The sequence below is a fragment of the Porites lutea genome, chromosome 8 (genome assembly GCF_958299795.1).
Source record: "Porites lutea chromosome 8, jaPorLute2.1, whole genome shotgun sequence".
In the NCBI taxonomy this organism is placed as follows: Eukaryota; Metazoa; Cnidaria; class Anthozoa; order Scleractinia; family Poritidae; genus Porites; species Porites lutea.
In genome coordinates, this window is record NC_133208.1 from 13,806,653 (window position 1) to 13,830,404 (window position 23,752).

A 23,752-nucleotide genomic window follows, 5' to 3' on the forward strand; every position below is an offset into this window, starting at 1 on the left:
ATATTTTGTATTGGTCTTGAAGATAATTGGTATTCAGAAAAATGCACTATTTAGTTAAGTGTAGGCGTAAAAATAACTTAAAATGAAACAAATTGTCAGAGGAAATCAGAGAGGTTATTAAAATAATTTCATAGTAGCACCGTTTACTTAAGGAACAGATTTTTCTCACGTAACGTCATCTACGTTTATTTAAACTAAGGGATATTAAAGTACAGATGTTTCTTTGGTGTCAATCATATGTCTAACGAAAACATGGATTTAACAGTACTCAGGAATTAGGGGATTACTTCTGCAAAGAAAAGCACTTTTCAGTTCTAACAACACAAAGTTGCCAGAAATGCCTAAGTGCGCAGCCGTCGAACAAACATATATGACAAAATTTTAGACTGATGTCTGTTAGCTATATGTTCAGATATAAATTCCATAAATTTCAGCTGGATGTACGTAATTGCAATAGCCTTTCAGCATTAATGATAGAAGGGATTTTAGTAGTCTTAGAGCAACGGAACTCGTAGCACCTACGGCTTTCTCTGATGACCTTCCGACCGTTTCGAACGAATTTTCGCGATTCATTCAAGACTGACTTCTTTTTTTTTTGCGTGAAAAAGGAGCAACCGATCCATATTTGTTCAAATCTTAAAACAATTTATGGATTGCCCTTCCGTCCATAGTTTATATTTTAGTATACATGCACAGTAAATTGGCCACGGAATTCGCAAGGAAAATAGCCTGCGTAGCAAACGTTTCCGTGCGAGTTCGTCGAGAAAAGTTGGGACAAGAGCAAAAAAAAAAGGAATGACGGGCGAGGGGGAGGGGAAAGACGCAGGCTACAATGAAAACGCTCTCCAGAATAGTGACAGTCAGTTTCGAAAACGTCGGATTGCCTCAGTGAGCGTAGTGGTGTGGGCGGAAGAAAAAAGAAATTTATAAAACGATGGCGTCACTGAATCTCATCTTGAGGAAACTGGTTATGAACGTGTCCATTTTACAGAGATGTCCGTCTTATAGAGAGTCAAATAAAGGCAGTAAAGAAAGGCAGGGACCAACTTTAGGTGTCTGTTTTACAGAGATGTCCGTCTTATACAGAGTCAAATAAATGCAGTAAAGAAAGGAAGGGACCAACTCAGTAGGTGTCCATTTTACAGAGATGTCCGTCTTATAGAGAGTCAAATAAAGGGAGTAAAGAAAGGAAGGGAACACCTCTAGGTGTCCATTTTACAGAGGTGTACGTCTTATAGAGAGTCAAATAAAGGGAGTAAAGAAAGGAAGGGACCAACTCTAGGTGTCCATTTTACAGAGGTGTACGTGTTATAGAGAGTCAAATAAAGGGAGTAAAGAAAGGCAGGTACCAACTCTGGGTGTCCGTCAAATTTTACAGAGGTGTCCGTCTTATAGAGAGTCAAACAAAGGGAGTAAAGAAAGGCAGGGACCAACTTTAGGTGTCCGTTGAGAGGTTTCCGTTTTATAGAGGTGTCCGCGCAAAGAGTCGACTGTAACCTCAATTATAATGACGAAACCTAAAATTACCTCTGTAGAAGTCTCAGGCATTTCCTTCCTTTTGCATGCTATTCTGCTTGAATCGCTAAGGGGCTTTCTTATCACCTATATTAATCCTTGCTTCACAGTGTAATCAAATAGGATAGATGAAAATAATTGTGGTTAAAGAGTTTAAAGGTCACGTGCACATTGTTCATCCGGTGCAAATTGTTGCAGTGGCATTGTTTTTTTCTCAAGCGTACGATAACAAGTTCCTGCGGCCGGCGGGCTTGCTGCGTTGCAAGAGTTAGTGGTCATGAAATCGGTGAATTTCAGGTAAGAGTTGCGTGAATAGAATCGTTTGTGACATCATTCATTCTTCGAGTTAATCTCGACACACGCAAGCTACGTCTGCAGCGTGTTTGAAATATTTGTGTACTGTTGTGAAACTATCTTGCCCGTTTATCGACTGCTTGTTCCCCGCTTCATAGTGGATTTTACTTTAGATTATTGGTTTTCGGGTCTGGAGTGTGGTTATTCAAACCAGAAAGTCACTGGTCTCCTCCTGTAGCTTGCATGGGCCTTGAGTTATTGGAGCCCTATCAGCTAGATCTTAAGCCTACACCACTCAAAAGGAGTAAATTTAAGCACTCATAACGATGAATGAGTTGAAATGATATTATGGAGCCAGATTAATCTACTTATGAAGTCGTTCGTCACTGTCGCTGCAAACTCTAAGTTCCCGAAGGAGAAACAATTTTCTCGTGAAATGTGAAATTATGCGTAAATTATAGCACATTATAAAGAAGGATTGTTCTTGTTAATAAGAAACAGATCCGAAAAGACCCTACTTTTGTGCAAATGTATCCCTTTCTTCCTTTCTCGTCTGTGCAAGTCGTGTCATAGCAAAACTAAGTTTCAAACATGGTTGAATTAAGTTCACCATCTCTTGTTTTTCTTTTCAATGTTTCAATAACTAAACTATCAGAACTACCAACCACCAACAGTAAGTTTTGATATGCACATGTCACATGGAGGACTCATTTTATGTATATCGTAAGCCCTGCTGGAGTCACGCCAACCAAATTATCAATTAAATGATTCTGTGAAATCTCTTCAGTAGTACTCTGAATTGCTAAATAGCTATTTGCCTTCACTACCCTTCAGACTGAAATGAGGATTTTCAAGGATTGTAATTTATTTATTGTCCACCTAAATGGTATAAAGAGTTAATCCCTCATCAATCATCGACAATTTATTTATTTAATTTGTTTCAGTAGGACGTCCCTTCCGGGGGGGAGGGGGGGTAGTACAACCCTGTATCAGAGCTGTATGTCATAGTGAGGCACACACCGACCGAGAATTCACAGGAGTAACCTACCCCCCCCCCATACCCCCCCCCCCCGCCACCACCACCACCACCACCACCACCATTCCTTCCCCCACAGGCCTTTGCTTTTTTAAGCTCTCACAGGCAGGAAATAAAAAGCAAATTTCCGCAACCGGAAACCACAAATTTGATGTTATATAAGAGGACCAAAAGAAATAGTACGGAGAAAGTGGTTCATCGCTTGATGCAGGCAAATTTGTGTTGTCCGCCGGGCAGTCCAGAGAATTCTACGTTTCCTTTCACTTTCTCTTATCCTTCACTGCGTTTTGTTCCGTATTTCTCTAATTTTCAGTCTATATGTGGAAACATGCAATACTATACAAACATCCGGTACTACGAATCTAAACAAATAGTGTATGGAAATGCTAAAGCTTTTTTTAATTGCTTTAGCTTTTTTTAATTGCTTTTTGCTTTAAAAGAAAACAAAGTCATTTGCCCTGTTATGAATACTGAATACAAAATAAGTCATCTTATTTACTCGTATGAAAGGAGATTATCGTTTTTTAATTCATAGCTCAAATAAACAAGTTTTTTTAACACATTTCCTTTAGTTTAGCATGTGTCATGGAAATAGGGGATTTTTTCCGATGTTTAGCGCAAAATACCGCTACCCATCCTTCCCATGAGTCTGAAATACTGCTTTTTCCAAAGAATTCTTAAATGTGCAGCACAACCTGGCCATGTTTTCCACTGCGTTTTAACAAGACGGATAAGACGTTTTCCTTTTTCCGTATGGCCACTTGGTGAGAGAACAGTTTTGATTCGTCTTGCCATGCGCCACTTTAATTCCGCAACAAAGCTGGTGCCCACAGCATTCCCATGTCTCAGTGCGCCAGACTAAAGGAATGATATGGCCGCGCTAAACAGCAAATTTTTGACACTGTTTTTTAGAAAACTTCTTCGGGCCGAATGAGTTTTATTCAATTAAGAGGCTATAAGATAATCACGATGTTTGAAGGTGGACTCGTACTCCAGCGGGAGTATTCCTCCGACTCTGGAACAGGTTATAAAAACCACTGTTTCCTTGTGAAAGAAGGTATTTTTTACTTCCGTTTAACTCTAGAGAACAGGGCTGTTTTGCTTTCCTCAACCCCTTGTTATTCTCCATCAAGCTCAAAAGCTTTACAAAATAACTAGAAATACGTGTATCGCAGAACCTCGCGAAGCTCGGGGGGGGGACATAAAATGTCAGGGATGGAAGGGGGAGAGAATTGGAGTAAATGTAAATGTGTAATATAGTAAAAGGAAATGGGTGTGAGAGTGAATAACTGCAAGCGAATATGAGGCAAACACATGCTATCTTTAATGTGTAATATGTGATATTTGCCCTATTTGACCCCTGCGGAAAAACTTGATGCAGGCAGATAATAAACAAATGCGCGACAATAAAAATGTCTACTACTATTTTTTGCTTATTGTCGGGAACAGGGTGGGAAACAAGGTCTAGCCTGCGTCGCGGACATAATAGGCTGATTTAGCAACAGAACGGGAACGTCAGTTGACGACGGCGCGCGCAAATCAAACAACTGGCTTGACCAATGGCTGAGCGGCAAACTGGGCACCGGAAGTAGAGCTCGAGTTTAGTCCTTTTCGCGCGCTTTGCCGTCGTCAAATGACGTTCCCGTTCTGTTGCTAAATCAGCCTATTTAACCTCGGTTAGTAACGCCTGCGAAGCAGCGCCAAAATCCTTGTTCCGGACCCCCGGACTCAGCGAATTACAGGAAGAGTTTCCTTTCATCTTGATTGACAAATCGACAATGGCATTTTTAACGGGCCAGAACAAGGATTTCGGTGCTGTTTCGCAGACCAACTTAACCAGAGTTTCGTAATTTCGTCTGCGGCGCAGGCTAGAACAGGTCCAGAGTCCTACAGACTTACCTGCACACCCCCATAGTAAATATATGTGAGTACCCATCGGGGACTCGTATACTTAATATTTGGGTATAAACTTTTCTGATTAAACGATGCCATCTCATATATATTTATACCACCTTGTAATTGTAGCATGTTGTCGAGTGACAGATTTGCTTGATTTCTTCACTTTACAGTTGCAGCGAATTGAAGCATTCATATGGTCTTTCCTGATAAAACTACAAATATATACAAACTGCCTCTTCTAAAATGCTGTTTTGCTGGGCTGTATTCCTATTTTGTGCCACAACACAAGGTAATAAATGTGGGATGCGTATGTTTTTCAGTACTTTTCAAACTATAGAAGGTCCTTTTTTCTCAAAAAATGGCCACGTGACTGTCCGTGGGACGCTTGCACTGCAAGTCAACGCACACTGTGTTATTCATATTGATACGTTTTAAAGACTCATGCTGTGAATCCAGCCTTGCAAGTTATAATGATTACATCGTCAACAAAAAAGTTTACTCTACCTTAAAGTGTCAAACAGCTAAAATCAGGAACCCATAACCCAGGTTATGGGCTCCTGTTAAAATGAATTACTTCGGGTATATCAACCTGGCCCCGGTTGTTCAAACGTTGGGTAGCGCTATCCATCGGATAAATCAGTAATCCAGCGGATAAGTATTAGGGAAACTAATTGCACTATCCACTGGTTAGAGATTTATCCGGTGCATAGCGTTATCCATCTTTTGAACAACCGAGGCCTGTGTATTAACCGAAAAAAATACCTTTTTTGACTTTACACCATTGTGTTCTTTCAGCCCTGAACTTCAGCCTGAGGTTAGAGGGAGGCCCCGGTGGATATGCTGGGAGAGTAGAAGTCAAATACAATGGAACATGGGGTTCGGTCTGTGATGACGGCTTTGATATCATCATAGGTCACGTGATATGCAGACAGCTAGGCTACCCAGAGGCCATTGCCACCCCATGTTGTAGCGCCTTTGGGACCGGCAAAAGACCTTTCTGGTTGGCTGGTGTAAAATGCCAAGGAAATGAAAGCAGTTTGTTTGATTGCAAGCTTGGGGAATGGGGACACAATAACGGCTGCGACGGCTATGATGTCGCAAGCGTTGTATGCAGAGCACCTAACGTATCGACCTGTGAGTATTAAATTATATACTTGTTTAAGAGTTTATCATCCCTGGTCCTTCTGGTACTTTCCAGTTGGCTGGTGTAAAATGCCAAGGAAATGAAAGTAGTTTGTTTGATTGCGACTACGGGAAATTGGGCGATATATATAATAACTGCGACCACTACCGTACACTACATGATGCAAGCGTTGTATGCAGAGCACCTAACACACCGATCGGTAAGTAATGTACCTGTTTGAAGCCCATCACTCTAGAGCCTCGTTCACTTTAATCATTAACCTGGGCCGTAGCCCATTAGTCTTTCAAGCTATACTTTATAGATTCTTTTCTTGCCGCCAAAAAAACTTTCAGCCCGTCAGATAGAGCGAGTATGAATTCCAGCAATGAACATCAATAGAAGATGATGAAGTGTAGAACCTTTCATCGAATAGTCGTTCAAATTCATCTCAGTCTAGTTCAGAAGATCATCAGAATCTGTCGAAGGAAGCGAGTTCCGTTGTGAAGCACATAGAAAACTCATTAGCAGCGAAAGAAATCTAAAACTAGACTGAAAATTTAACGTGCTGCTGCTCACGTGACACCTACTAATCCAGTGAAAAGTGTAATGTGCATGCTCTGAATAGTAGATTTCCAATCTTTGATTCGTTCTTCAAGTATCTGACATTACTTAGCTGTCCACCGCGAAAAGTAGCATGGTATCATTCAAGCCCTGTTCACCATCTTCTGGTGGTAATGCTGGCGAATCTTATTCCAGGAAAATTGTGAATTTCGTGGTAGCTAATTTTTCCTTCCTTTACCAGGAAAACGTTTATTGTAGTACTTGATGCGGCGTTCTTTTTCTTCCTTCCCTCCTTTTTTTTTTTTTTTTTTTTCAATTTCACTGCCTGACATAATGTATAGAATTACATAACTGAGCTTTTCATTTTATCTGCTTTTGGTTTTAAGTTTGTCTTGTAAGTTTATTGCAGCTATAATCTTGTTATCTGGCTTGATCTTCTAAAGCCGTAAGCCTTTCAAACTGTTTTTCAACCTCTCTCTCTTGTTAGAATGCGTTTTTTAGATATGTTTTCTTACTTGATTACGCTGCTTGCAACCCTTTAAAACTTCACAACAAACTGTTTTGTAGCGATGAAGACAAGGTCCATGCATACCTGACGCAATTTAACGGTTTTCTCGCAAAACCTTGCGCCCTTGCGCACAGAAAGTGGATACTTGTCTTGTCCTTTATTTAACCTTTTCTTCTTTTTAGGTTTAAGTCAAACCTTATTACGCTTTCATGCTGAAACATGTGTTTCACAGGCCCCATCTTTTTTCATTTTTTAAGCTTATCCCCCACCGCTACGTCTAGCCTACACCCCAGTCCCTTATGCTGGATGCGTGCAGGTGAAATACGCGGGAGTCTGGGGCGACGTTGGGCAGTTTTCCTGGAATAGAAAAAATAGCCGCGTTGTATGTAGGGAGCTTGGACATCAAGATGTACTGACAGTTGTATGGAGATGTAGCGCCACTCTTAAATCTAATTACTATACGGTCACGTGGATGGACAATGTGCGTTGTTATGGAAACGAAAGTTCTTTAGCAAATTGTACACACAGATGGCAGACTTTTAGAAGCGCTTTGGGCAGAGACGCAGGAGTGTTTTGCACAAATGGAACTGAAAAAGGTATAAATGAACCAATTATGATATATTAATCCTTAAAGCATTACTAAACGTATAGGTAGATTTAGCATAGCCTACGTGTCAGGCGTTCAAAAGGGAAGGGGAGGGAGTTTTGGGCCAAGACCGCGCGCGAGGGAGAAGGGATTAGTGTCCTTGCAGGCGTTCACCCCTCTCCTTCCTTGCGCGCCGTTCGCACTTCTCAAGCGCCGCAAATTGCCTTTCCCTTCCCTTTAGAACCCTGTCATGCAGGCTAGATTTGGCTAAAAGAATGCAACATGGCAGGAGGATTCCTGAACTTGTGAGCCCTTGCGCACAGAAAGTGGATTTTGACCTTATACTCAGGGACGTGAATAATGCACCTTTCGCTCAATTATAGGAAAATAAGATAATTCTCATAAAACGTCTTAGAATTGTTGCCGTCTAAATAGTTAATTATAGCTAAGTAGAATAGTGCTCATAGTGAGCTTGGGCTACCTGTGGTATTGCTTGAGTCTTTATATCAATAAACCAATGGATTAACTTAAGCATGTCCCTATGGTGTCCGTATTAACCTGTTCCTCAGTATAAAGAGAATCGTTTTCCAGTTTACCAGTGAATTATCATTAGTTCATTTATCCTTTCATTTACAGATTTTCGTATCCGCCTTAAGCCGGGTAACGTGACGTATGCTGGACGGCTGGAAGTCTCTTTGGCGGAAACATGGGGTGCAATTGACCGATACACTTGGGAATTCCCGGATGCTCAAGTGGCGTGTAGGCAGCTCGGATTCACTGGAGCTTTTCTCGCGGTTCGAGGGGCCACTTATATTTTAAGCCCCAAAGGAATCAAAGCAATGGGGTTTCAATGGCTTGAAAATGTTAAGTGCCTCGGAAACGAATCCAAGCTTAGTGAATGCGTTCATGATGTTTCCTTCACTCCTGGGCCTGTTCTTGAAGCTGGCGTCATTTGTAACTCAAGCGATTTAGGTAAATCAATATCTACGCATTCATCTGTCGCTTCATGTAAGGCTCATGTAAGATAGTCAGGATTCCGGAACCTGATAAACGTTTGCTTGTGGAATCCAGAATCCTGGCGTTGGAACCGGGATTCAACTGAAGGATTCCGGAATCCCACTAACGATTGGAATCAGGAATCCGAGTTCCACTGAGAAAGAATCCGGAATCCAGTTCCTGGAATCAGGAATCCACAGAGTGGAATCCAGAATTTCAAGACTGTCCTTCGATTACCTTTTAGGCCCAATTCAGACGCCGCTCCAGTAATGTGCCGAACCTAACTGATGAATTAAGTACGGCGAAAGAGTAGCCTCTGAATCAATTCGGTACAGCAGTTTTAGTTTGGTGCGGCAAAAGCGTTAAGTTCGACAGAGTCTGTCGAACTTTTGTCGAACTTAACTTAGGCTCGACACACGGTGCGTCATCTGAATCAGATGTCGCTGTAGTGTCGCTCCAAAGTCGATCTTATTATGTTCGGGACATGAAAAGTACAGCGTCTGAACCAGGCCTTACATGGGGCGATAAAAATCTCGTTAATGTGTTCATTACAAATTTAAGAGAATCAGTTTAATATAAATAGGTAGAGTCGCCAAAGGCCAGATTTAGTACCACTTACAAAGTCATCGGCCTCGCGTTGCTAAAAGTCTAGATCTCTGACTGGAAGAGAAGAGGACTCATATGGGCTGAATTTGTCAAGTTTGATTGTGTTGTTTGGGAAAATCGCTGAAAAAGCGTTGGTTACACTCTGTTCCTACCTTGGAGAATGAATTTATTTATCTTCCTCAGTTGTTCTTCAAAGGTCATTTTTTTATTTCATCAACGAGTATATAAAGTTGAGTGTGCGCTCAACAAATTTTTGTGGGTGTAAGCTCAGCTCCGCCCTCAGGTCTACTCTGGGTCTAACCCTTACTTTTTCATGTATCATTTTCAACGGAAAAGGTACCCCTTTTGTATACCCTACGTTAAAAAAACGGTACCCGTCCTTTCACGTACCTACATGAGAACACAGCACCCCCTTAACTGCTGGGCCGTCTTTCCAGAATATGAATAAATCGCTAAAACAGGAAGTCTTCTTGTATTTTCCACACCCGCAAGATGCGTCTGTTTGAAATACAGTCGACTCCCGATAACTCAAACCTTCAAGGGAAATTGAAAAAAGTTCGAGTTATCGGGAGCTCGAAAAAAAAGGGGGGATGAAAGGAAAAACAGTTTTTAATCACTCATTTAATTGAAGAAAGGTTATGTGATAATTGAAAGATCAGATTATAAGACTTCTAGATTATAAATCAGAAAGTAAAGTAACAAAACATTGCCTAAATAGAGCATGCGATTTACTGTTTTGAGAAGTAAAGCTATTTCACGTTAGAGTTGTGACAAACAACATCAGCCTCCACTCGTAAACAATCCCTAGAACACGTCAAGAAGGAATTCAAAATCCAATGTTTCGGACGCCAGTACACTGTTTTTTTTTCTACTTTTTAAGGGCTCAAAACATGGTTCGAGTTATCGAGAGTAGAATTATACAGAAATGATCTGAGGGGAAATAAAACAGGAGCACCCAACGACAAGATAGTTCAAAAGCACTTAAACATAGCACTGTTAAACGTATTTTAGTATTTAAACGGTAGATATAGGCATATTTTTATTCCCTAAAAAATTTTTCATCTCTTCGGATTTCCTAGCTGAAAGTCTAGTGATCCGAAAATTACAAAACTTTCCTTTTAACCAAAACAAAACTTTCCTTTTCGAAAATTTCAGCCAGAAAAAAGGCTCCCGAAAATTCTAGGTGACCTTTTAAGGGTAAAAATCCCTTAAAAATGGGCAATTATACCATTTTTTAGATGTTCGAAAATCCTAGGAGAGGCAGGCAAGTAAGAAATTTTACAACAAATGTTCCGAAAATTCTAGATCTCAAATCGTCTTCCGAACAGACATTTTCCGAAAATTGTCGTTGGGTGCCCCCGATAAAAATTACTTCGAGTTAGCGGGAGGTTCGAGTTATCGAGGGGTCGAGTTACCGAGGGTAAAATTACAGTAAATGTATGACGGAAATCCAGGGGAAATCGATTTTGGTTCGAATTAGCGCGAGGTTCGAGTTAGCACGGGTTCGAGTTATCGGGAGTCAACTGTACCTTTGAATAGTAATTAGATGCCGAAATGACAGATTTCCCTACCCTTTCATTCACGTCAACCCGTAAAACCCCTTCCCTTTTATATTGACGGGAATTACCCGAATACTGAAAAAAAAAATGGTACCCCTTTCAAATGGAGCCTCCCCGTACAGTCGTCCCACGCAGGCAGCTTAGTTGAAAGCCACAAAAGTCAACCTTAATTACATGGCAACAGAGCTAGCCTAGCAGAGAGGGCCAGCTCGGATCATGAAGTCTGTTCTTTAAGGAACAATAGGACCATTGCACGATGACGATATGTGACTACAACTGCCAGCAATCATTTCGGTTTTGCTTTGCTATTTAAATTTGTCAATCCGGCTGAGGATTAAAGAACAAAAGCCTTCATTTGCCTGACAAGAAAACAACAAACTCAAGGATTCTGGTAGTTATAGTAAAATGACGTCATCGTGCAATTGTCCTATTTATGACTTGCTTTTTTCTTGTCATAGTAACGGATATTAGGCTTGCTGGTGGCAATGTCTCATATGCTGGCCGCGTGGAAGTTCAAATGGCAGGGATCTGGGGTACAGTTCGTAATCAAGGTTGGAACTTAACTGCCTCAAACGTGGTTTGCCGACATCTAGGCTACCAAGGAGCTGAGGCCGCCATATTGAACTCCGTGGAGAGATTTGGCAAGGGCGAAGGCCCTGTGTGGATATCGGGACTGAAATGCGAAGGACATGAAGAATCACCATTCAACTGCTCTTGGCCCAAAATAGCCGGTATTTACTGGGATCACGATAATGATGCTGGTGTCGAGTGTAAGTATAGAATTAAACCAAATAATTAGACGAGCTTGCTTAGCAGCGAGACTCTAAAAAGGCAAGCTTTTTTTTTTCGTGTGTGCGCAAATGCAAGCGTTTCTTTCTTTCTTCTTTTCTTTTCTTTCTTTTTTTTTTTCATGGGTGCGCGCCAAAAGGGAAATCACGGTCCTAGGCGTTCCTAGCGGAGACCGTGGAAACTGGGGATAAGATTCGCGACGTGACCGACAACATATTCTGGCTGTTGGGGCGCCCTGCATGTTTGTGAAGAACGCTTAGGAAAGATTAATGCGAAAGATATCGAACTTTTCCAGCACCGGTCGGTCCACGAATTCTATCGCTTGAAAGCGTTGATTACTTTGGAACAAGTGAATACTTCAGTGGTCGGAAAAAATAAGAATCTTAATGAGCAAGCCTTCGATGGTGAGGCTAACTGGTCGGGTGTTGTAAATTTTCATTGTATGCAAATGGTTCTTATGATGAGCATGCGGTTTGTTTTCTTCGATGATTGAAATGACGCGCAATGTTCATCACGTTCCTGCTCTTTGGCAATGATGTAATTTGTCTCGAATCGAGGCCCTTGATTGTCGTGTAATTATACACGCGTACTCAGTCAATTCAGAAGCAAACTTTTCAATACGATAAAAAGAGCAAATATCCTGAAGAATACTCTACCGTCGATAGGTAGAACAGGAAAGACTTTTAGCTTGGAAATCCTGTGACGTATAGAACTAATCGCCTCCTCGTTTCTTATCTAATCTCCAAGCAAGCTCGACTTAGAACTTTTAAGAGCGTTTTTGTTAAGTTTGTTTAATTTTTACAACTAGCGTACTTGTCAGTCTTTCTCTGGAGCTAATGAGAATGAGGCGAGCGAAAGAACGAAAAAAGAAACGGGAGGGGGGGGGGGGGGGGGGGGAGGATGGAACTGTGACGCAAATATTGAAGAACAGATTCTAGGAAAGTGGCCGCCTCCCAGTACTTCCTAAACCTAACCAAACGTTCAATTGTTCTTGTGGTCATTCTTCACTCGTTCGCTTCGTTGAATCAATAGGGACCTTACGATCCGACAACAGCGACGCCAATGAAAACGTGGCTGAAAAAAAATTGACTTCGCGTCCTTTGATACTACTAAATCACCTAGTTACTTGAAAGTAAGAAGGTTAGGTTGGGACTGAAGAGAATGGACCGCGTCCGAGTTCAGAGAGAGAGAAAGTAAAAAAATTTAACGTCTTACCGTTCCTTTTCTCAAGACAAGTTAAAGTTTGGTCATTTCACGTCGTAATTGTGTAGGGACGGCAAAGAAATGTACAAAAAAGCGTGATGCACGTGCAAAGTTGTTGTTTTGCTCATAAAACCTATTGTTCTTAGACGTTCTCGTTGCCATCGTCGTCGTAGCTTTGTAAGGTCCCTAATGTGTACATAGATGTGCGGCAGCCTTTACTACACCTACACGCACGCTTACATGTATACGTAGCTATAATCAGTTAGGATACCACAAACAATCTAGCGATCTGTTTCTGGAAACCAAATGTCGAGCCCACGCCCGAATTCAGTAAGCATTTACTGACTGGCCGCTAAGAAAACAAACAAAACAGACACTTCTTGTGCCTTCTTGTCTCCCTTAGAGCGACTCAGAGAGCTTGCTCGTAGTCTACCGTAGGGCAAGTACTGAAGTATTTTCTTACCTCCCAACTTAAAAATGGAACAAATTATGAATATTAGTCTTCAAGAGAAGCCATTACTGCGAAAAAAGTGTAGTTGCTCAACTCGACTTACAGATAGACTTCCCAGGTTTTTAAAGTACACGACTCGATCAAATAAGCCTGACATCTGTTAACCCCTAAATAGGGTAGTACAGTAGCTCTTCCAGACCTGTATTTTCGCTGGCTTCTATAAGCAGTAGCTTCTTTTTTTTTTACGGCTAGGCGCGTTATTTCTATGGTATCATTTCATTTTTCAGCCACAGACCATGTCTGGAGAGCTACTGACCTTCTGCTAAATAGGGGGTCGTGGAGGTTTCTTCCATGGCACGTGACACTTTCGTGTCCAGTCGGTTAACGCGTTTGAGTTGGGCGGTTTTACAATGCATTTTACTTAAATAAAACTCTACCTAAAAATTTTCATTTTTAGGTATTCCAAGTACTATAAGCACAACTTTGAAAACAGGTGAGGTGTTGTTAAAAAGTTTTGAAAGAGTTCTATAGTTGCTCGAGCGACCTTTTTAATTCCAGTCGGTTAACGCGTTTGAGTTGGGCGGTTTTACAATGCATTTTACTTAAATAAAGCTTTACCTTAAACTTTTTATTTTTAGGTATTCCAAGTACAATAAGCACAGCTTTGAAAACAAGTAAGGTGTTGTTAAGGAGTTCTAGTTGCTATTTTTAATATGTGCTACTTATTAAATTCAGCACTGTGTTATTGTTCGTAACTTATCTACTCTCTAGTCGCTAATCCGCCCCAAAATGTTTTGATTAAAAAAGATTATTTCTTGCGGGTACTTAAGCAAGTTGTCTTTTTAGTTATACCTTATTGGCTATCTTGAGGTTGCTTGGAAACTCTTTCGGCCGTCGTTGTTGAATTGCACTACGGACGTTTATTGGATCTTTTTTTTCTGCTGAAAAGATTAATCTTCATGCATTTTATTTCAAGATACCTTGCCCAGTCTTTCATAACTGAGATCTCTTTCTTGTTTTTCCGAAGCCTTGTTAATAACTATTTATACTAAGGTCGCAACACTTTCAAAACATATTCCATATACTATACTTTTGAATTATCATACTTGGAGTTTATTGTTGATTTTTATAGGTATTCCAAGTAGCACCACTTCTGAAACAGGTAAACGTTGTTTTGAGTTAAGACTCTTCGACTGCTCGTATCAACGGGCGCGACTTGTACGTTAATAGTTTCTCAACTGTTACCCGAATGTTTTGCTAACAAAAAACTATATCTACACAATTTCTTTCTTTCAGAAATTCCAAGTAGCACGACTTCTGAAACAAGTAAGTTGTCGTTCGAGGTTTAAGGTTACCGTACGCGTACTGGCCACTTTTACGATTGTGGTCCAGTAAGGGACTTTCTTGTAAAAGGCTTATGGAGATGTGCCGCTGGATGGGGTGGCATTTTCACGACTGGATTGACTATAATTGGGTTGAATTTTCACTAGAGCTACTAGAATAGGGTGGCAATTTTCAGGATTTTCTAAAATGAGAAGATTCTTGGTTAAAATGTGACATAAAGTGACTAAGTTTAGATCGCGAATATTACGCTGATTTGCCCAAAAGTGACTTAGATTAGGTCTATAATGGGCCACAAAATAGAATAGACAATAAAAATGGGGTAGTGGTTCTGAAAGGCCAGCGGCAAAAGTTTACTCAAGTACACCTCCCCCCCCCCCCCCCCCCCCCCGCCGGGGATTAAGGCGACTTGCACAATGCAGGAATGTTTATACTTCGAGGTTAATTATTTTTAAAATTTGTGTTAGGCTATCCAAGTAGCGCTACTTCTGAAGGAGGTAAGATCTCGTTACGCATTTTTCTTGACTAGGCCCCATTTTTATATCCTTCGTAGCACATAGATCTTAATTATTAAGGAACAATCTGTTGATATTATTATAAATCTGCTCTTTGTTTGCATGTGCCCTCTCGACAACGCCATCAAGTCGAATTTAGTTTGCCACCGAAAGGGGCTTATGTGCCCTTGGTGTCCGTTGGGATCAATTTAGGTTTCGATGAAACTGCCCACCTACCCCTCCCCTAAGCCATCATTTTGCCCTAAGTGAGAACTAAGTGTTATTATTATTCATTCAAAATATTTCCCCAATTCTGATTGGCTAAAAGCACACGCATTATTCACCATAACCAGTTTCTGATGACCAAATTTGGAAGAATTTTGAGTTTAACGAGGAAATGACGTCAAAAATGCAGCCTTCTACAGGTTAATTCACCGTTAACCGAGAAGACCTGGGGACGAGATTGAGTTGTTTTCGTTGTACAAACTAAAATGGCGGACACTTCACTCGTTTCAAGAGTAAGAACTACAGCTGGAACTAGGCGAAACAATGGCTAAAAACATAGCAAAAACAGCAAGAAGACAACTCGGAGGCCGACATCTGCTATTTGGAGAATATTTGCGGAGCTAGACAAACCTATACTTAAACTATCGAAGGTAAACTTAACATCGATGCAGGTAAGCTTGCGTTAGGTATGTTTTTGAACAAGGAATTATTTTGAATGAATAACAAAACAATTATTGAATTCGGCTTTCGTATCATATGAAGAATTATGGAGATCTCGGAGGGTGTTATAACACCCTCCTCGTAATTAACCGGTTTCCACTGTATATCAGTGCCAGGGTTGACTATTTAGCAAGCCTCTAAGGACCTGGGCTTTGGCTCGTTTTGATTTCACGCACGGCTGGGTTGTTCGAAGCTGGGTTAATGCAAAATTTGAACTCAAATATGAGAGCTTATAAAACAAATTCAGTTTAATTCTCTCTGCCTACAATTTGATGATTGGATACTCTAAAGAGAATACAGAAAATTATCCGAGAGAGTGCTTTTGATAAAAGGAAAAAGAAACCCGGGTTAAAATTTAACCTTGTGTTAGCGCTAACCGGCGTTCGAACAACTGGGCCCTATAGCTGGGCTTCAAAGGCTTGACTTCTAACAATTAACCTCTCGCGCCTCCGTTTTACGTTACGTCTTTAGTAGATACAAAAGTGCAAAAGAAAGAATATTTGAAACGCTGTATGGTAATCATGAAGCCCTTTAATCTCCCAGTTGTCAGAGATAGTCTACAAGATAGGGGGTGATCACGCTGTTGTGAAAAGTGCCTTTCTATACGGAGGGCGACGTCAGTTTCACGCGTACTGGCTTGTACTTTCCACTAGTTCGCTTGACTTCATTTAGGGTGCGTTTCATTAAGATTATCCAGGTCAGGATCAGTGACTACGGATGACTCGGACCATAGCGCGTCAGAGAGCGAAGGATTCGACGAATCCACCCTTTATGGTCCGAGTGGTCTCAGATCACTGATCTTGATCCAGATCATCCCAATGGAACGCACCCTTAGTTCCCCCCCCCCCCCCGGGGGGAGGGGGGTGTGTATGAGAGTATATCTATGACAAAATTCAATAACCTAAAAGTGAAAAGGGTTAAGTCAAATCTGAAATATACTGAGTCAAAGTTGGAAAAAAAAAATCACGTTAAAAAGAAGAAATACTAAAAAAGCCACTATGATATAGGTATCACGCAGAAAAAGGCATCACGGTAAAAGGCAACACGCAAAAAGGCATAACGCAAAGAGGAAACACGCAGAAGAAAAAGAACAGATCCTAGGAAAATGGCCGCCTGCTAGTACTTCCTAAACCTAACCAAATGTTCCATTTTTGATTGCTAAGTTCTTGTGGTCATTCTTCACTCGTTCGCTTCGCTGAATCAATAGGGACCTTACGATCCAACAACGGCGACGCCAATGAAAACGTGGCTGAAAATTGACATCGCGTCCTTTGAAACTACTAAGTCACCAAGTTACTTAAGAGTAAGAAGGTTAGGTTGGGACTGAAGAGAATGGACCGCGTACGAGTTCAGGGAGAGAGAAAGTAAAAAAAGAGAGATTAAGATTCACGTTTACGCCAAACGGCAAACGTGAATTTGTACCACGTGACCAAGTTTTCCCCTTGTTTTTCGTTTACTGTTTATTGCTTCTACACAAAAATAAGTAGTTTTATGACAGTTTTGTCCACAAGAATCGTTCTGGACTGTTTTTATCTGCTTATTTTCTATTCTGAGAAATTTTCAACTGACGTTTGCCGTTTGCCGTATGCCGTAAACGTGAATCTTAATCTCCCTAAAATTAACATCTTACCGTTTCCGTCAGCTTTCTCAAGACAACTAAAATTTTGGTCATTTCACGTCGTAGTTGTGTAGAGACGGCAAAGAAATGTACAAAAAAGCGTGATGCACGTGCAAAGTTGTTGTTTTGCTCATAAAACCTATTGTTCTTAGACGTTCTCGTTGCCATCGCCGTCGTAGCTTCGTAAGGTCCCTAATGTGTACATAGATGTGCGGCAGCCTTTACTACACCTACACGCACGCTTACATGTATACGTAGCTATAATCAGTTAGGATACCATAAACAATCTGTTTCTGGAAACCGAATGTGGAGCCCATACCCGAATTCAGTAAGCATTTACTGACTGGCCGCTAAGAAAACAAACAAAACAGACACTTCTTGTGCCTTCTTGTCTCCCCTAGAGCCACTCAGAGAGCTTGCTCGTAGTCTACCGTAGGGCAAGTACTGAAGTATTTTCTTGCCTCCCAACTTAAAGGGACACAGTCAGCTGATGCACATGCGTATTAGATACCATTTCTTAGCCGATTTGCACGTCACAAGACACTCACGTGAAACAGAAAGTGAGAAGCGTATCCGGAATACTCAAAACAAACCTCGTAAAGTTCAATTAGTTACATGCCCAAATCGTGATTATACTGACCCTAAGCCACATCAGAGCACTTATTTTTTATATACCATTAAGAATTCACCGATGGATTTGTCCAGGAAAAGCCAAACATCGACGAATACTTCTGAATTCGATCCTCAGTAGAGGTGAGAAATGACTCGGAGTCGGCATGAATCATTGTCGAAGGTTCAAGGTCGAGAATGCTTGATTTTCCAAACATATGTAACCTTTTCCATCGATTTTCCAAAACATATAACAATTATTTGCTCGCCAATGTTATTGATTCATTTCTTTTGTTATTTTGGTAAACGAAATCGATTTCTCCCGCCCGGCGCCTATGCGTTTCTCACCTCTTCTGTTCATGTTTCTTTGGATACTGTTTTTAACAAAGTATGATAAAATAATGTCATAGGATGAGTAAAAGTTTGCTCAAAAAGAGGTTTTCTGTAAAAGATCGAGGATCGAATGAAACACTAGGCAAGATTGAAGCGGATTTCTACATGTAGCCGACGCGTTCATTTGATTTCGGGTTGAGGTAAACTCTTTTCAAACTGACAAAAGTAGTGTTCAGGTCAGCGCGGTCCCATAGCTGACTGTGTCCCTTTAAAAATAGAACAAACTATGAATATTAGTCTTCAAGAGAATCCATGACTACGAAAAAAGTGTAGTTGCTCAACTCGACTTACAGATAGACTTCCCAGGTTTTTAAAGTACACGACTCGATCAAATAAGCCTGACATCTGTTAACTCCTTAATTGGGTAGTACAGTAGCTCTTCCAGACCTGTATTTTCATTGGCTTCTATAAGCAGTAGCTTCTTTTTTTTTACGGCTAGGCGCGTTATTTCTATGGTATCATTTCATTTTTCAGCCACAGACCATGTCTGGAGAGCTACTGACCTTCTGCTAAATAGGGGGTCGTGAAGGTTTCTTCCATGGCACGTGACACTTTCGTGTCCAGTCGGTTAACGCGTTTGAGTTGGGCGGTTTTACAATGCATTTTACTTAAATAAAACTCTACCTAAAATTTTCATTTTTAGGTATTCCAAGTACTATAAGCGCAACTTTGAAAACAGGTGAGGTGTTGTTAAAAAGTTGTTAAAGAGTTCTATAGTTGCTCGTGCGACCTTTTTAATTCCAGTCGGTTAACGCGTTTGAGTTGGGCGGTTTTACAATGCATTTTACTTAAATTAAGCTTTACCTTAAATTTTTCATTTTTAGGTATTCCAAGTACTATAAGCACAGCTTTGAAAACAGGTAAGGTGTTGTTAAGGAGTTCTAGTTGCTATTTTAAATATGTCTCAACACTGTGTTATTGTACGTAACCTATCTACTCTCTAGTCGCTAATCCGCGCCAAAATGTTTTGATTAAAAAAGATTATTTCTTGCGGGTACTTAAGCAAGTTGTCTTTTTAGTTATACCTTATTGGCTATCTTGAGGTTGCTTGGAAACTCTTTCGGCCGTCGTTGTTGAATTGCACTATGGACGTTTATTGGATCTTTTTTTTCTGCTGAAAAGATTAATCTTCATGCATTTTATTTCAAGATACCTTGCCCAGTCTTTCATAACTGAGATCTCTTTCTTGTTTTTCCGGATTCGACGAATCCACCCTTTAATTATGGTCCGAGTGGTCTCAGATCACTGATCTTGATCCAGATCATCCCAATGGAACGCACCCTTAGTTCCCCCCCCGGGGGGAGGGGGGGGTGTGTATGAGAGTATATCTATGACAAAATTCAATAACCTAAAAGTGAAAAGGGTTAAGTCAAATCTGAAATATACTGAGTCAAAGTTGGAAAAAAAAAGATCACGTTAAAAAGAAGAAATACTAAAAAAGCCACTATGATATAGGTATCACGCAGAAAAAGGCATCACGGTAAAAGGCAACACGCAAAAAGGCATAACGCAAAGAGGAAACACGCAGAAGAAAAAGAACAGATCCTAGGAAAATGGCCGCCTGCTAGTACTTCCTAAACCTAACCAAATGTTCCACTTTTGATTGCTAAGTTCTTGTGGTCATTCTTCACTTGTTCGCTTCGCTGAATCAATAGGGACCTTACGATCCAACAACGGCGACGCCAATGACAATGTGGCTGAAAATTGACACCGCGTCCTTTGAAACTACTAAGTCACCTAGTTACTTAAGAGTAAGAAGGTTAGGTTGGGACTGAAGAGATGGGACCGCGTACGAGTTCAGGGAGAGAGAAAGTAAAAAAAATTAACATCTTACCGTTTCCGTCAGCTTTCTCAAGACAACTAAAATTTTGGTCATTTCACGTCGTAGTTGTGTAGAGACGGCAAAGAAATGTACAAAAAAGCGTGATGCACGTGCAAAGTTGTTGTTTTGCTCATAAAACCTATTGTTCTTAGACGTTCTCGTTGCCATCGCCGTCGTAGCTTCGTAAGGTCCCTAATGTGTACATAGATGTGCGGCAGCCTTTACTACACCTACACGCACGCTTACATGTATACGTAGCTATAATCAGTTAGGATACCATAAACAATCTGTTTCTGGAAACCGAATGTGGAGCCCATGCCCGAATTCAGTAAGCATTTACTGACTGGCCGCTAAGAAAACAAACAAAACAGACACTTCTTGTGCCTTCTTGTCTCCCCTAGAGCCACTCAGAGAGCTTGCTCGTAGTCTACCGTAGGGCAAGTACTGAAGTATTTTCTTGCCTCCCAACTTAAAAATAGAACAAATTATGAATATTAGTCTTGAAGAGAAGCCATGACTACAAAAAAAAGTGTAGTTGCTTAACTCGACTTACAGATAGACTTCCCAGGTTTTTAAAGTACACGACTCGATCGAGTAAGCGTGAGATCTGTTAACCCCTAAAAAGGGTAGTACAGTAGTTCTTCCGAACCTGTATTGTCACTGGCCTCTATACGCAGTAGCTTCTTTTGTTTTACGGCTAGGCGCATTATTTCTGTTGTATCATTTCATTTTTCAGCCACAGACCATGTCTGCAGAGCTACTGACCTTCTGCTAAATAGGGGGTCGTGAAGGTTTCTTCCATGGCACGTGACATTTTCGTGTTCAGTCGGTTAACGCGTTTGAGTTGGGCGGTTTTACAATGCATTTTACTTAAATAAAACTCTACCTAAAACTTTCATTTTTAGGTATTCCAAGTACAATAAGCACAACTTTGAAAACACGTGAGGTGTTGTTAAAGAGTTGTTAAAGAGTTCTATAGTTGCTCTTTTTAATAGGTGCGACCTTTTTAATTCCAGTCGGTTAACGCGTTTGAGTTGGGCGGTTTTACAATGCATTTTACTTAAATAAAGCTTTACCTTAAACTTTTTATTTTTAGGTATTCCAAGTACTATAAGCACAGCTTTGAAAACAAGTAAGGTGTTGTTAAAGAGTTCTAGTTGCTGTTTTTAATATGTGCTACAACCTATCTACTCTCTAGTCGCTAATCCGCGCCAAAAAGTTTTGATTAAAAAAGATTATTTCTTGCGGGTACTTAAGCAAGTTGTCTTTTTAGTTATACCTTATTGGCTATCTTGAGGTTGCTTGGAAACTCTTTCGGCCGTCGTTGTTGAATTGCACTATGGACGTTTATTGGATCGTTTTTTTCTGCTAAAAAGATTAATCTTCATGCATTTTATTTCAAGATACCTTGCCCAGTCTTTCATAACTGAGATCTCTTTCTTGTTTTTCCAAAGCCTTGTTAATTACAAGCACCACTTCTGAAACAGGTAAACGTTGTTTTGAGCTAAGACTCTTCGACTGCTCTTTTCAACGGGCGCGACTTGTACAATTATATTGCCTTAATGTACGTATCTAAGCAGTTACGATTTAATACATGTATGTGTTAATAGTTTCTCAACTGTTACCCGAATGTTTTGCTAACAAGAAACTATATCTACACAATTTATTTCTTTCAGAAATTCCAAGAAGCACGACTTCTGAAACAAGTAAGTTGTTGAGGTTTAAGGTTACCGCAGGTGTACTGGCTATTTTCACGATTGTGGTCCAGTAAGAGACTTTCTTGTAATAGGCTAATTGGGATGTGCCGCTGGATGGAGTGACATTTTCACGACTGGATTGACTATAATGGGGTTGAATTTTCAATAGAACTACTAGAACAGGGTAGCAATTTTCAGGATTGTGGGGGAGCAAAATTCTGGTATAGGGGATTCTAAAATGGGAAGATTCTTGGTTAAAATACGACATAAAGTGACTAAGTTTAGATCGCGAAGATTACGCTGATTTGCCCAAAAGTGACTTAGATTAGGTCTATAATTGGCCACAAAATAGAATAGACAATAATATTGAGGTAGTGGATCCGTAGCCTGTTCAAAGCATTCAGATAGTGGAGAGCGGTGCGAAGTAAAGAAAGCGATAAAAAGTAGATAGTGGATCCGAAATGCCAGCGGCAAAAGTGTACTCGAGTAGACCCCCTCTCCTCCCGGGGACTGAGGCGACTTGCACAATGCAAGAACGTTTATACTTCGAGTTTAATTATTTTCAAAATTTTTGTTAGGCTTTCCAAGTAGTGCTGCTTCTGAAGGAGGTAAGATCTCGTTGCGCATTTTTCTTGACTGGGCCCCATTTTTCTTATCCTTCGGTAAAGGTTTGGGTCTAGAATAGGGTATCATTTTCCTGGAAACTGATCAGTTAGTTGGTTAAAGATTTTAGTCTAGACTAGGGAAATGGGAAATCTAAATTTACCCGCAGCTCAGTTTAATAGTAAAAATAGCGTCAACCCCATTAATTTATGGAAAATAACGACTCTAGGATAGGAAGAGATGTTTTTTTTTTGGGGGGGGGGGGCGGGGGGAAGTTTAGTCTAGTAGTATTTGGTGGCAAAGTTCAGGCGAACTAGGTCTGGTATAAGCTAAGGGTTCTGGGGTCCTGGCAGCACATCCCTACCCAAACATTACTAAAGTACCCTCCGGGGTTATCCCGCGAAGGGTTAACAACTAGACTGATCATAAGTTAGTCATGCTACATTGCAGTCCAGCAGGCGTGCGTAGCTACTTCGGAAGGTTTAAACCTTTGAACCTTGGTAAGACCTTCATCTTCAACATTGTTATCATCTCTTGCATTTCAGGAAAACCCACTACGAACCTGGCCCTAGTGATAGCACTTCCGATCATAGCGGCTATCGCACTACTGATATTTATAGTTGCGGTTTACGCCCGATTTTGTCGAAAAAGGAGAGGAGAGTTTGACCCAAGAAAGGATCTGATGCAGCTGGGTGAAGTGAAATCCGTATGTTGAAACCTTATTATTTACTAGGGAGCTAAAAAGGAATAAAGTATCTTGCGATGATAAGGAAACACATCAACTCTATACCAACTGCCTTTAAAACGAAAACTCTCAGAGTACTTTCAATCGTTTTTGTGGCAGAAAATAGCATCTGCTTGATACAAATTGACGGGGTGCTTTTCAAGGTCAAAAATATACTACAGTGGAAGATCTCGTGACGAGTGCACCCTCGGGACGCAAAAAAGTGCCCGTAACTGGAGCTGGCTGCTTACAGGAATGTAAGAGTACAGTGGCCTGCATAACAGGCGCTTTATAAGCCAAGCGAGGCGAACGCGACATTTTACGCGAAGCGCGAGACGAGGGGAGGAGAAAAAAAAATAAAGCACCTGCAGTTACCAGTCCATAAGGAAAAACAAAAGAAATGTTTAAACTTATTGCTTAAGAGGAAAGATGTTCTTGGATTGCGCCCAGCTGGGTTTGGAAAAATTCTGATTTACTAATTTTGAAATTAAGTGTTGACATGGCCGAACACAACTCATGAGCTCGTGGTAATGTGAAACGTGACCTTAGAATTTGTTTGAACAACATGTTTTTCCTCTATTCTTTCTCGCCTCTGTGTT

General features: G+C 40.7%; 1 protein-coding gene across 8 annotated transcripts in view; it reads left to right on the top strand.

Annotated features, from left to right (window-relative positions):
- The window catches only part of LOC140946424 (scavenger receptor cysteine-rich domain-containing group B protein-like), a 33,551-nt gene that overhangs the window by 1,178 nt on the left and 8,621 nt on the right, over positions 1–23,752 (top strand). Inside the window, exons 1-16 of one of the 8 annotated variants that reach the window (XM_073395541.1) lie at positions 1,700–1,812; positions 4,915–5,033; positions 5,540–5,878; positions 7,194–7,532; positions 8,159–8,494; positions 11,142–11,453; positions 13,584–13,619; positions 14,259–14,288; positions 14,423–14,452; positions 14,935–14,964; positions 18,951–18,986; positions 19,132–19,167; positions 21,226–21,261; positions 21,806–21,835; positions 22,405–22,434; positions 22,975–23,135. In XM_073395541.1, coding sequence (XP_073251642.1) covers positions 4,988–5,033; positions 5,540–5,878; positions 7,194–7,532; positions 8,159–8,494; positions 11,142–11,453; positions 13,584–13,619; positions 14,259–14,288; positions 14,423–14,452; positions 14,935–14,964; positions 18,951–18,986; positions 19,132–19,167; positions 21,226–21,261; positions 21,806–21,835; positions 22,405–22,434; positions 22,975–23,135 — 1,827 coding nt within the window. In that variant the 5' untranslated portion in view covers positions 1,700–1,812; positions 4,915–4,987. Of the gene's footprint in view, positions 1–1,699; positions 1,813–4,914; positions 5,034–5,539; positions 5,879–7,193; positions 7,533–8,158; positions 8,495–11,141; positions 11,454–13,583; positions 13,620–13,764; positions 13,801–14,258; positions 14,289–14,422; positions 14,453–14,934; positions 14,965–18,950; positions 18,987–19,131; positions 19,168–21,225; positions 21,262–21,805; positions 21,836–22,404; positions 22,435–22,974; positions 23,136–23,752 lie in introns of those variants that run through there. The other 7 variants (XM_073395542.1, XM_073395543.1, XM_073395544.1 and 4 more) reach the window with 7 other exon arrangements.